Source organism: Diospyros lotus, chromosome 5 (assembly GCF_014633365.1).
Source record: "Diospyros lotus cultivar Yz01 chromosome 5, ASM1463336v1, whole genome shotgun sequence".
Taxonomy (NCBI): domain Eukaryota; kingdom Viridiplantae; phylum Streptophyta; class Magnoliopsida; order Ericales; family Ebenaceae; genus Diospyros; species Diospyros lotus.
This window is the reverse complement of record NC_068342.1, coordinates 3,217,113-3,230,613: the sequence shown is the minus strand read 5'-3', so window position 1 is coordinate 3,230,613 and position 13,501 is coordinate 3,217,113. Positions and strand designations below refer to the sequence as shown.

The following is a 13,501-nucleotide window of genomic DNA, read 5'->3' as shown; positions in this document are numbered from 1 at the left end:
GGAAATTATTAGATCCTGGAAAGTTTTCTCAGATCTGTTTTAAGTAGATCTAATTTTCCAATTTCATCTGAGAGTTCTGGTTTGACACTTGATTAGCTGAGTGATCATTTAAACATGTGACAGGAGCAAAATGCACAAACAAGAAGCTCAAGCCTGGGCTTAATTCACTTTGCACCAACCAAAACAAGCCTAATTGTCCATTCTTGAGTTAGCTTTGTACGCTTGTACTCCCTAGTATCAGAGCAGAAGGATAACAACAGTCTAATGATAGTCCAACTTTTAAAGTTCATTGAGTGGAGAAAAATCAACACTACATGAGTATATGGGCGCACAAACAGTTAGGTGTTGCGTCTTAGATTTACTTCTCAGACAACAGTAAGGTAATCTATATGATGCAGCTCATAACTGGCTCACAGAGGCACAGAATAAAAAATGCTGTTGGAATTTTAGAGACATTGGTAGCTATCAAGTTAACGAACAAAAGCTGAAAAAAAACATGAATGTGAAAGGTTGTAATCTCATTTTTTATTCATATCATCATGCCTTTAAATAGGCAATACATGTCAATTGAATAACAAGAAAATAAGATTTATTGTTGGATTTAAATTTAAAAAACGAAATTATCTCAACCCACTAAATCAATAAACAGAATTTTGATCCAATCAATCCACTAAATTAGTAAACAGATTTTTGACCCAATCAACCCACTAAATCAGCAATTTTGAATCAATATTCAACATTCCTCCTTGATTCAAAGTTGCAAAACTTCAACTTTGTATGGAGCACTTCTCTCCAAATTTCCTCCCAATTGTGAAGCACTTCTCTTCACTTCTTGATGCACTTCTCATCACAATCAATACTTCCTTCAAATGTTGAAAAAAAAAACAATTCAATTTCAAGGAGCACTTCTCTCCAAAAAATTCTTCTTGGTGCACTTCTCACCAACTAAAAGAACGTTTCCTCTTCGATTGTTGTAGTATTGTTGCCAAGCGAAGGTATCTCTCTTTCACTTTCGACCCACTGCCATAAACTGAGACCTCTCAAATGAGCTTTCATTTTGGCAGCCCATACTTGATAATTTTCTCCATAAAAAACTGGTAGTGAAAGAGATGATGTGTTGGTGGAAGCCATAGAAATAAAAAAGGCGTTGATGGGTTCTCTCTCACAGACCCCTTAAGATCATTGAATGCTCTGATACCACTGTTGGAATTTTAGAGACATTGGTAGCTATCAAGTTAACGAACAAAAGCTGAAAAAAAACATGAATGTGAAAGGTTGTAATCTCGTTTTATTTATTCATATCATCATGCCTTTAAATAGGCAATACATGTCAATTGAATAACAAGAAAATAAGATTTATTGTTGGATTTAAATTTAAAAAACGAAATTATCTCAACCCACTAAATCAATAAACAGAATTTTGATCCAATCAATCCACTAAATTAGTAAACAGATTTTTGACCCAATCAACCCACTAAATCAGCAATTTTGAATCAATATTCAACAAATGCAAATTATGGGGTGCATTCATCATCTTTCTAAGGCTTTATGATAGAGATAAAAGAGTTCTATTTTAGTTCAGAATTTCGTGCCCCCCACCCCAAAACTCCACATGTAGTTAACAGAATTTAAATTCAGGGAAAGTTGAAACCAAAAGGTACACAACCTGTATAGGAACAAATGTGAGCTTTTGAAATCCCATATAGCTATTTCCCCCAAAACGATTTGGGGTGTTGATTTCATCCACATAAAGGAGATTCTGCATGACAGAAGTGGCTCAAATAAAATGAATAGAATAAGATAATGAAGAATATATTGCATCTAACCACTATTGTTACACAAACACACAGCAAAAAGTAAGAACCAAGTTCAATTAAATGGAGAATATATGCAAGCAGTACCCACGCCCCTCAAGCACACGGTGGGTGCTAAGAGAAACTTTGTATCAAATGCAAGTGGTAAATATTATCGTGGCATTTTTAGTGGATAAATGAGTTTGAAGTTACAGCATATTGACCAAGAGTTAGCTAAATGTTACAGAAATTTATCTTATTCAGTTTTCACATGCTACATATTGAACTATTTGTAAAATAAGCGCGCCCTACAAAAGGCAGAGCATTTCAACTCATACATGCCACTATATTTAATGCATATTAATAAAAAGAACCCACTGAGCAAGAACCCATGGATATTGGTAAAAAGGGAAAAATATGATTGATATCCGAGGTTTAGGGTAAATGCAAGCAGTACCCATGACATTTACGAAAATACAATTTTAATAACACATGGTTTCCGCCCTGCTGTTAGTTGACTTAAGTTAAATATTCAAAAATGACATTATATTTTTGAACTCTCTCTCTCTCTGCACATTTGGCGACAAAGGTGGCATTCCCTCTTCTTCCCCCCTCTCTTTCTCTCTCGTTTCCAGCAGCAAGGGTTGCCATGGCTGAACCCCATTGCTAACAAGGTTCAGCCATGGTTGCCTCCCCTCCCCCCTCCCCCTCTCTTTCTCAATCTCTCTCTTCTCCCTCACCCATTGTGCCGGTTGGAACCATATTCTGTGCAAATTGAACCCAACATTTGATGGGTTAAATTTGCAGAAGAATCAAAAGGTTCAAATGTTGGTGTTCGTTGTGACATGCAACTCTTCTTCTTCTTCTTCTTCTCTCTCTCTCTCTCTCTCTCTCGCATGGAACCCTAGCAATTGTTGGTCCCAGTGGTGGTTAGGTGTTTTTTTCTTTTAATTTTTTTCTAAAATCAAAGGAGAGAGGAGAGAGAAAAGGCAAGGGAGGTCATTGCTTTTCTCAAAACATCAATGGCGTCCTTGCAATTAAGGCAAACCTCAAGGGTAGTTATTGCAATTTACTCTAATAACGATTATCAATTAAGATCAATTATTGAGAGCCCATAAAGCTAAGCTGAATGGTATGGTACCTCAATCCGAATTCCAAATGCATGGTCTTCATAATAACCAGGCTCATTGCTGACAACCATGCCTATCTGCAAAGGGGTCATATTTCCAAATCGAAAGCTAACACTTTGAGGTCCTTCATGAACATTTAATGCTGCTCCTACACCATGCCCAGTCCCTAATATATGGAAATGCAAAAGGATTCTACATGTGAGTCAATACTTAACATTTGAATAGTGCACGCATCACAAATGCAATATTTCCCATCAAATAATTATAAGGAATAGAAGATGCAGCATACCATGTCGGTAATCAAGTCCAATCTTCCAAAGAAACGAGCGGGCAAAAGCATCCAATACAAAACCTGGGGTATTTTCTGGGAACACTGCCTGGTCAAGAGCTATATGACCCTGCAATTTGACATATTGGAAACCAACGGACACTAATCACTCATACAAAGTCGAAAAAACCCAGAAAGATGCCTTGGCCATTGTCAGCCAGGATGACCACAGTATACAACAAAGAGAGACATTATAGATCACAAATAAAGCGCATGCATAGGGGCATGTACTAGATGTCATCTGGACATCACTGCCTCAGATGGTCAAACTTTCAGAATGAAAAATTTTATTAACAATCTTCTATTTCAATATATTTGAATAGGATAATCAAGTTGATAATTTTGATAATATGGGACAAGTTCAAGAACTGAGCAGAAACCTTCACCTTCAGAGTGACGTATCAGCAATCTTTGTTACAATTTACTCTTCAAAGTCATACCCATTAAAAACATATTAATTCTAAATGAAAATCTCCAGGTATGAAGGCACCACAAAAACCATTAAAAATAATTCTACTTACAACCTACAACAGAAGGCAGCTCGGCAAACTAGTACAGGCCATGCGCTTCAAGATATAAAATGATGGAGACCCATTAGAAATTTGTTAAGAGAAATGCCATTAAGTACTTATAGGATTCAATTCTGGTTTTCAAGTATTATTTATGTATAGTTCAGGTGGTTTTTTGTCAGTATAAATTTTCCTTCTTTTGTATGTTTTTATTGGGTTTCAGAAGATAGTTACTACAACAATTGCAAAATTTTCTGGTTGGTGTTTAACCAAAGGGCCAGTGGGGGTTCTAAAAGATTCTATTTTGGATCAACTTATTTTGTTAAATGTAGTTTTGTGTAGGTTTAGAATAGTCCTAGTGTGATAGTATATAAATGTATAAATTCATGTATAAATGACATAAATATATGGATATGTGTCATAAAAGTAGTGCTTACCCTTGACGTTTTTTTTTTTCTCTCCTTTGAAACACTTACATGGTGTACTCAATGTTCTTATATTTTTAGAATGCCACATCATAAGGGTAATTAAGATTGGCCACATTTTATTCATTATAGTCAACTGAGTTTCCTAATTACAACAGAATTATATGTTAACTATCAAGGGTTTACTATATTTGTTATTCAAATTCAGTTAGCTGGATAAATAACACAGAAGTGTGCATCTTAAAGAAGAATTATCAATATCCCATAAAACAAATTACTATTTATTAACTACTGTTTCCTATTTCTTTCCCACCTTTATTCACACTTTTCAAGTTAAAATATTAAGGAATTTATCATTTATTTTCTCCACCCTTCTGTCACTTGTACTATCATTATGGCCACCCCTTGCTTCTAATTCTCCAAAATTTTCACATTACTTAATAAGCACACAACATACCCTCAAAGAAAACTTTATAAGAAAAAAATTAAATATGCTAATCAATAAAGCAGGAAGGTTATATTAGTAGCTAAAGCGAGTGTATTGGATCTTTTCAACATTGATCCTACACAAAATGATGAGCTAGAATCCATCTATCCAAGCAGATTTTGGAATTTTAATCAACTAATTCTCTGTTTCAATTTCTATTCAAACCGTAATTCCATAATTGACCTTGCCCCTATGTCACTCATTTTAAGAATGCAAAAATCTTTCCCTAGTTGTCCAAATTCTGGTATCTAGTTCCCCGAAAAGATAGCTGTCAGAAGATACAGAGATACAGTTTCCTTTTCTAGGAAATCATATTTTGGTTGATTATATTGCAGACTGTTAGAGATTTGATTCAGTTTATTCTTTCCATTCTTTGTTTCCTAATTTCAGTAGACTTAATTATAGGAAATTAGGTTTTGGCAATTTCCTACTTTAGAGATTAGTTTCCTGTTCTATTCTTCATCTACCAACTGTATATATTCAGGGAATGCTACCCTAAGAGAATAGATCGAATTACTGGTTCACTTTTGAACAATAGCAAGTAGTTAATTTTTAAATTAAGCATCTGATATAATTCCTCCCTCACAAACTTTCTTTGACTTGTTAAAAGATCCAAAACTTCCAATGGTTTAAAACATATCTAAGGGATCAAATGATATATGCTTTTCATTTTGTACATATATGAAGTGATTAATTATTTTATTTTACGACGTCAATTTCTATTACCATTTAACCAAATTGAACTCACACATAAACATGACTATAAGACATGTAAATGAAAAACCATAGAGCTATGTTTTTTTTTTTTTTTTTTTTTGTGGTATATGGGAAACAACTGTAAATGCCCACACCAAGGGGCATGGGAAGGTTAGAACTCACAGCCTCATGCTTGCCAAGAGGTGTTGGCCACCACTTGAGCCAACCGTAGGAATTCCTAGAGCTATACCTTTGGGGGATGGAAGACTGACCTGCAGAGTTTATAATATTCGCCCTTCCTTCTAAAACAACATAGAAGTTAAGGCCCTAATTTTACCTTTTTCATGTTGGAAGGTTTAAGTCTTGGCTCTTTAGTTCATGAAATGGGCCCTTGTTTATACATACATACATATATATATATACACAATATTTTGGAAACTAGACCAGTCCAGCCACCAACTGGTCAGTCCAGGTTAACTGGCAACCAATCATTGAACTGGTCTGAGTAGAAAAAACTGGCAGGTCCAAACCAGGTCTTTTTTTTTTTTGTGGATCTAAGTTATAATTATTTTTATTTATTTGATTATTATTTGAAACTCAGCTTGCCCCAATTCAACCCCTCAGCCTTAATGTTTTTTCCCTTCCCAGGTTGATAGTTTCAGATCATTGATAAAACTCACTTTATTCTCTTATTTGTCTCTTGCTGAAAACATTGCCCAATAGATCCCCATCCCTTATGACCCTAAGTGTTTCATTGATAAGTAAAAGGTAGCCTTACAGCTAATTTGCCTCTTTCTGAAACCATTTCCCTGTGGATCCCCATTCCTTCTGATCCTCACTGTTTCTACGATAAGTAAAAGGTGGCCTTAAAGCAGTGGTAAAGGTGGCTCCATTGTGACCACAGGGTTAAGAGTTCAAACCACAGAAACTAACATCTTGATCCTCCTCAAGAGCCCCTATAACAGGAGCCTTGGCCACTAGATTGCACTTTTTGACAAATAAATATGTTTGGAATAAAAAGGAAAAACGGCTATTAAAAGGAAGAGACCTAATACATCCACCCCTTTGTCAGACAATATGGATCCCATGCTAGAAGCTACAAAGAAAATTCATTACAGTCCCAGACTCCCAGCATTTTTTTCTCAATCAGACCAAAGTTTTTTCAAAATCCAGTGCTTAACTGTTAGCCCCTATATTCATATCTGCTTCTTAAGTTAGATCATTTGGAAAGCCAATGAATATGTTCTCCTCAAGAGTTCTTCACTCATTCTTCCCTACGAGAAAATTGCTATGAGAATCTATCTTATTGACTTCCCTCAGAAGAAACCCCAGCAGCTTAGGCTGTTCCATAATAATAGAGACTTCAGTTAGAGTCCCATTAAGTTATATCTCATTGAAAAAAAGAATTTTTTATATTAACAAAGTCAAGCCACGACTCAATGATGTTAGGCACAGGCGCCATCACATGAAGTACAAACAAGTTTGAATTCAAGTAATGCGTTGACTTTTCAGATTATGTTTGAAGCAAAAGACGTGGTCATATGTTTGGATTTCAAAATATAGGCTCCAAAATGGCAAGAATTACACCTCAGCTTCTTTAGTTGTTAGTAATTGTAATTTAAAAAAGGAGAATATTACACAAATTTCAGAAACAGTGCATGATCATAAGTTTCAAGCTAATCAATTTTTGTCTATCAACTAATTATTCATCAACTATAGGGACGAATTGCTAGTTTGTTGTAAACCAAGAACCTACTTTGAAGAGGTCACATTGAGGTGAGAGAAAAAAAACTGCTATAAAAGGCTCAAAACAGAAACTAAGATGTTGTGGAATGGTTCTAAGCAGCAGCCCAAATATCACCTTTCTACTTCATTTATTTAATATAATTTATTAACTCCAAGACTGCAACTGTACTTTTTTTTTTTTACTTCAGATTTCATAGCATGTACTATGAGAAACATAATACTACCTTTTCAGGTATAGCATATTGTGTGAACAAGCACACAGGACAGATCAAAAAAGTACCTGTAGAACACGAGTGAAACATTCTTTTTGCCTTGCAGATGGTTCCCCAAAGTGCACTGTCCTGGTCACATCAGTTGTTCCATCAACATATTGAGCTCCACTGTCTAACAGGAAAAGTGTTTTTGCATCCACAATACTACAATTATCTGGTTCTGGTTTGTAATGTATAATAGCACCATTTGCACCAGAAGCTGTGGAATCAATCTAATAGTGAGAGATGCTTAATAAACAAAATAAGAGGGCTTTTGAATGGATAAATGCTGATTCAGGATTTATTTACTGCAAGCTTCAACTAGATTTTTCATATCTAAGCTTTAATAGTGCCTGATCAAACAGACCTGCAATTTTTTTCTTCTTCATTAATCATTTGATAGAAAAATTTCTAAATTGAAATGCTTTTAATAGGTTGGAGATGAAGTACAACACAGGCGCATAAGATTTTGGGTTAGCAACAACCACAACCATACCTAATAACAATTAGTTTTGAGATGTGAGCCTGTGACAAACTGATGTTAGAAAGGGAGTCAAGTGCATTATTTTTTGATAATCATTGTGGACCCCATGGAGATACCAGTAGAGCTAGGGTGGAGCCCTATACTGGCAGAAAAGTGAGAGCTGCATGACAAGGGAATAACATAATCAGGTGGGGAAAATGGCACACCCAAAATTGACTCAGTATATAATACCATAAAAGTATAAAAGATTTTGGGTCAACAAGACCTAACAACAAAGCATTATGAGGGCATCAAGGCATTAGTAAGTGAGAATATCATATCCCTCCACAATTGGACATGGACTACCCCATTGCTATTACAGATTAAGGATGTAAAGGGGTACTTGTTTTTATAAATGTTCAAATAAGGCTTATGCCTATATCCCCCAACTATGAATTTTCATACTTGTTTTAATTAGGGGATTTTAAATGGGGTTATTGGGGACCAGTTTACATCCCTACGTAAGATAAAAAAAGAATTGCTTTCAGGAAGTAATCCTGTGACAACCAACTCTTTCTCTTGTGCACAAGCTTACATATCAATGGCATAGCTTGCAAATTGAATATTACACACACAATGAATAATAGCGATTTCATGGATAACAATTATCTTAGATAGTATTTGGGATTTGACCATAATCCACTCCAATTAGAGAGTTTTTTGTTATTTGTGCTGCCGCAATCCTGCTCCTCAATGAGATAAATTGCACTCTTAATATCACTTCAAATAACCATTGTAAAGTTTTTTTTGAAGCTTCTATTTTAACAATGAATTGTTACCACATATAAATGCAGGTGTATATCTTAGATTATAAGGGGAAGGGAAAGTTCTTTGAAAGTAATAAAGAAATGGTTTGCAAATTAAATCCATTTAACATGGTCAATGTTGCATATTTTAAACTGAATATAAAACTTGCCATGAAATAAGACTTCACCTAATTGCCAGCTAATCTTAGATCCCTAAATAGTTAAGACTTCCAGCATGATCGTGGCATCAAATTTTAGTGAGATATGGGCACCCTGATGTAGGACAGAAAAGAATGGAGAAGATAAGAGAAAGAAAAAGAGGAGTGAAAGAGGAAGAAACGGATAAGAAAAAGAAGAACAGAGAAAATTGAGAGAGAAGAGAGCAGTTGAGAAGAGAAAATCTGAGGAACTGTATACAATAACTGCCTCACAATCCAAAATTCAGAGAGACATATATATGTCCAACATAAAATTAAAACTACCCACAAATACAAGAAATTAAAGAAACAATTTCCCCACATAATCAGAAATATAAATACATCTAAAATCTACTTCTACACCTATGATATACCCGTCCAAATCTCCCTTGAGACAGTCCCACATCATACCCCCTAACAAGAAAGTTTCAAATACAACAATTACAAGCCTTAATCCCACTAGGTGAGGTTGGCTACATGATTTCTAGATTTCCAATCATATCTAACAAAAAAGATTCAAACAACCCAGAAAAACTATTATTAATGTCCAATTAAAGCAAAAATAAATGTTGTATGTGATCAGTCACATTATGCTTGAGTCTGAAACTTTAAGTAGATCTTCTTTCAAGCATGTTTAGCAACACAAGCAGCTAACAATTAAAGCAGGAAAAGAATTTTCAATCATTACCTACCAGCCAATAAATTTGGATGTGATTACAGAAAGGTGGTTCGTATAAATTTTAGAGTGGCTCCTATTAAAGATTAAAGATAAGATGCCTGAGACATGATTAAAATAATATTAATTAAGGCCTCCAAAGAAGTGGGTGGATGGAATGGAGCAAGTGTTTAGTAGAAGAGGTAGAGGAAGACTAAGAAAAACTTGGTGGGAGACTTCTAATTATGACATGAGAAAAGGCCATAGATAGAAATGATTGGTGAGCAAGCTAGAATTCATATACCTGAAATCACATAGTGAGATTAAGGCTTGATATGTTGTTATTATTAGTTATAGAAGGTAGTTTCAGATTCAAAAACTAAAACAAATTTTGTACTTGAAAATTTAGTTCAACATTTGGCAATATTTGATAATAAAACTTCGAGCATAAGTAACATAGCTGCAGATATAGGTATAGATACAGATGGTTGGCACATTAGAATCCATGTAGTTGATCCCACCTCTAGGAATTAAGGTTTGATAGGTTGTTCTTGTTATTAGTAACATGGACAAAAATACTTAATTTTTTATGCAAACATCACCAACAAAATTATGAGTTTACTGAGTTCGAAAATTGAAATCCATATCCATGGGAATTGACAAGAGAAACTTAAGAAAATTCATAAAACATATTTTGTAGATAATTTTGTCTATTTGTGAATTTATAAAAGTTTGGAGTATTTGAAAGAAAAAACAATAAGAGATGAATGATGCTGTTTAGGAAGGTCAGTAGTAAATGCGAAGTTTTACCACTTATTGTATCGAAACTTGTGTCAAGAAAACCAGCTTGCTTTGAACGAAATCCGAGAAGTTTGTCTGCAATTTCAACCTCTGTTAATACTACGTCTTTCTGAATTTCCTCCTCCAGCCAAGCCCAGAATTGTGCTAGAGCAGCTGCATCTCTACAAGGAAAAAATTACTTGACATATTTCCCTCATTTATTTTTTATTTCTGCATTTGGTAGTTAAATGCTGTTTAGTTATTTCCCATCTTTTAAATAATAAGACCTTATAACAGCATGTCCTAGCAAGAATAGTAAGGAAACTCCATGCCTTCAGTAAGCAATGATATTAAATCTGTGGACAAAAACCATCCTTGTGGTCTTACCTCCCCTCTAGAAATAACAGAGGGAAAGCTCTCATCACAAAACCCCACAACTAGAAGTTTAATATACTTATGGCCAGAACATTACAGCATCCAAAAGAAAGCAATGTTAGCAAATCATCTAATAGGAATAATGGCCAAGATGGATGCTCATGCCATACAGAGATATTGATAAGGCATCTCAACGATATGGAAAAAATAACAAAAAATCTGCTATTGCAAAATATAAACTTAATCTATTTAGTATCAAGCAAAAGTTAAATGATATTCTAATCTGGATATACTAAGATTACTGTGAAAACAGTCATCTCAATGATGAAAATCAATATTACAACCTTGGAAATATAACTGTTGTGTTTTGTGTCGAGTACATTCTAGAAGACTTAGAAGAATCAGGAAAAATCAGTGGAGTCGGATTTGTATTTGAGCAACAGTTTAGTTAGTTAGGTGTTCCTAAGGATAACAGTCATATGAGGGTATTTTAGAGATTGTGTTGTCTTTTATTATCCCTTGTAATTTCAGCCCTAATGGTGTATAAATGGAAAACAGGGGGCAGTCGCTTAGATCATCATTCATTTTCTGATAATGAGTGCTGTGAAAATTGAGAGGAAAGTCTAGACAAGTAGCGCTTTGTAATCTCAGTTGTATTGTACTCGTGTGAGAGGGTTTCTTGTACTGATTCTATCAAGATTTCTAGTGGATTGCTCTCGGATCAAAGAGGCTAGATGTAGGATTGCTCACAGCAATCTGAACCAGGATAAAATCCTTGTCTTCTTGTGTGGTTTGGTTGTTTCTTTCCTATTTCATTACAGTTTTCAATTTTGTTTTCTATTTCTGTTGATTGTGATTGAATTGGGTGAGGGTGTGTTGTGTATTTGGCTGTGATTAGAGTGATCCTAGTGCTCCTAATTGTAACAATAACAAATACTCAAATAGTACAATGGACAAACTGGAACTTTCGGGAGACTAAAAATAAAAGAAATCAATCAATAGAAGCATGTATTACCCATCAAGACATTGCTCTCAATTTTCTAATCTTTGCTGCATTGGTTTTGTGATTATAACTTCCTTCTATCTTATTATCGCAATTATGGTAGATGACATGCAGTTTTTGGCAAAATTATGCTAATTACACATAGAAATGAGGGAACCTTTCAAAGCACCTATAATAGAGACTGGCATTTGAGTTTTCTCAACCTTTTTTCCCAAGGATTAGTCACTTATGTTTCTTAATGAAGACAGAGGAAGATTATAAGATCCAACAGAAGCCACTTGATTTAAGGTGATTGGAAATAGATTTTCAGCTTTAGCTACTCAATTTTTCAATATTCCTTCATATTTTTTAAGGATATATGAAAGAGAATTACCAAGACATTCTCTAGTTTTCTTTTTAAATGTTCCCAAACATTTACAAATACTTTTATCATTCTCTTTGTCTCTAGAAAAGTTCCAAATGGTTTACATCTGCAAGCCAACTGAAACAACACAAAACTAGTAATAGAAGTCTATAAAATCTATCTAATGTTTGTAAATATGCGCTATAAAAGCTGGGAAGAGATCATCTGAATTACACGCATGATCTGACTTCACTAAATACCTCGGCTAACCATGGGCAATATTTAAATATCGTGATGGCAGTGAGGTTTGACTGAAAAAATGGCATCTCCAGTGCATGACGCTCCCAGCTTTGCAAGGTCCGTGTCATACTTGTACACAGTCTTCTCCTTGCTTTTTGCAAAAAGATTGTTTCCACAACTTGAACCTATGACCTTTCAGTCACAATGGAGGAACCTTACCGTTGCTACCAAGGCTCGCCGTCACAAAAGGTAATTACATATTTTATACTTTGTATTATAATTTTTACTCACGGCAATTCCCATAAGCCTAAGTCCTTTCCCTTTAATTCTCTAACCAAGCACAAGAGACCCATTTTAGCAAAGAAGTTTTCTCACGTAATGTATATAGCATCTTAAACAGCCCCCAAAAGCATAATAATAGTCCCATATTTCCTATTTTATCAGGTCTTAGGGCAGAATAATAGACATCTTTAATTTCTGGCACATGATCGTGGCTAAGACTAATTCTCACAACTTTAATTTCTGGCCATATATTTTAGCAACATGTGTCACGACAAGATTAAGCCTTGTGATGAAGAAAAAGACACTGCACTTGGGGTGAGGCCCCAAGAATAGAAAGGAGAGTTCTTTTGTCTTTAGTCCATTGATGTTGGGATATCCATGTTATAAATTGGGAGCACTGGCAGCCTTTAAACACACCCAAGAAACCAATCAAATACCGCCCAACACACTCTCAATCACTCTCAACTCACCGGCCAACAAACCACAACACAAACATGAAATAAAGAACAGAAATTTGAAGACATAAAACTGAATAAGAAAGAAATACACGCAAACCACATGAGACAGTAGATTTATCTTAGTTCAAGCCAATTGAATTGGCTCTACACCCAGCCTCTAAAACCTCCTGAGAGCAACCTCTGATTCAGAATGATCACAGTACAATCCTTCACTCTCACAATTACAAGACTTCAAGATTACAAAAACTATTCTAACACACACAGCATTTTCTCTCCTCTTTCTCGTGAGAATGAATAATGCATCCCTATGCCTAGACTGTTGTCCTATTTATAGAAAATAGGGCGTTAACTTCTAGGAACTTATAATCGGTATAGACATTTCCGGTTTTGCCCCCCAACTTAAATCTATTTACAAAGCTGAAAACTGCCTATCTATACCCCCTAAAGTCCGATGCATCCTTACTGCAAATATGTTGGATTTACTTGAGACAACATTCTAACAATCCAAGAATTAATAAATAGGTATAACTGAGA

The 13,501-nt window shown here is 35.0% G+C and overlaps 1 protein-coding gene across 11 annotated transcripts in view; it reads right to left on the bottom strand.

Moving 5' to 3' along the window:
- LOC127802695 (aminopeptidase P2) overlaps nt 1–13,501 on the bottom strand; it is a 65,103-nt gene that overhangs the window by 1,310 nt on the left and 50,292 nt on the right. For 9 of the 11 annotated variants that reach the window (XM_052338660.1, XM_052338659.1, XM_052338661.1 and 6 more), the window contains 5 exons: nt 10,297–10,448; nt 7,395–7,585; nt 3,213–3,321; nt 2,935–3,089; nt 1,667–1,759 (listed from right to left, as the gene is read on the bottom strand). In XM_052338660.1, the coding sequence (XP_052194620.1) occupies nt 1,667–1,759; nt 2,935–3,089; nt 3,213–3,321; nt 7,395–7,585; nt 10,297–10,448 (700 nt within the window). The remainder of the gene's footprint in view (nt 1–1,666; nt 1,760–2,934; nt 3,090–3,212; nt 3,322–7,394; nt 7,586–10,296; nt 10,449–13,501) is intronic. The other 2 variants (XM_052338655.1, XM_052338654.1) reach the window with 2 other exon arrangements.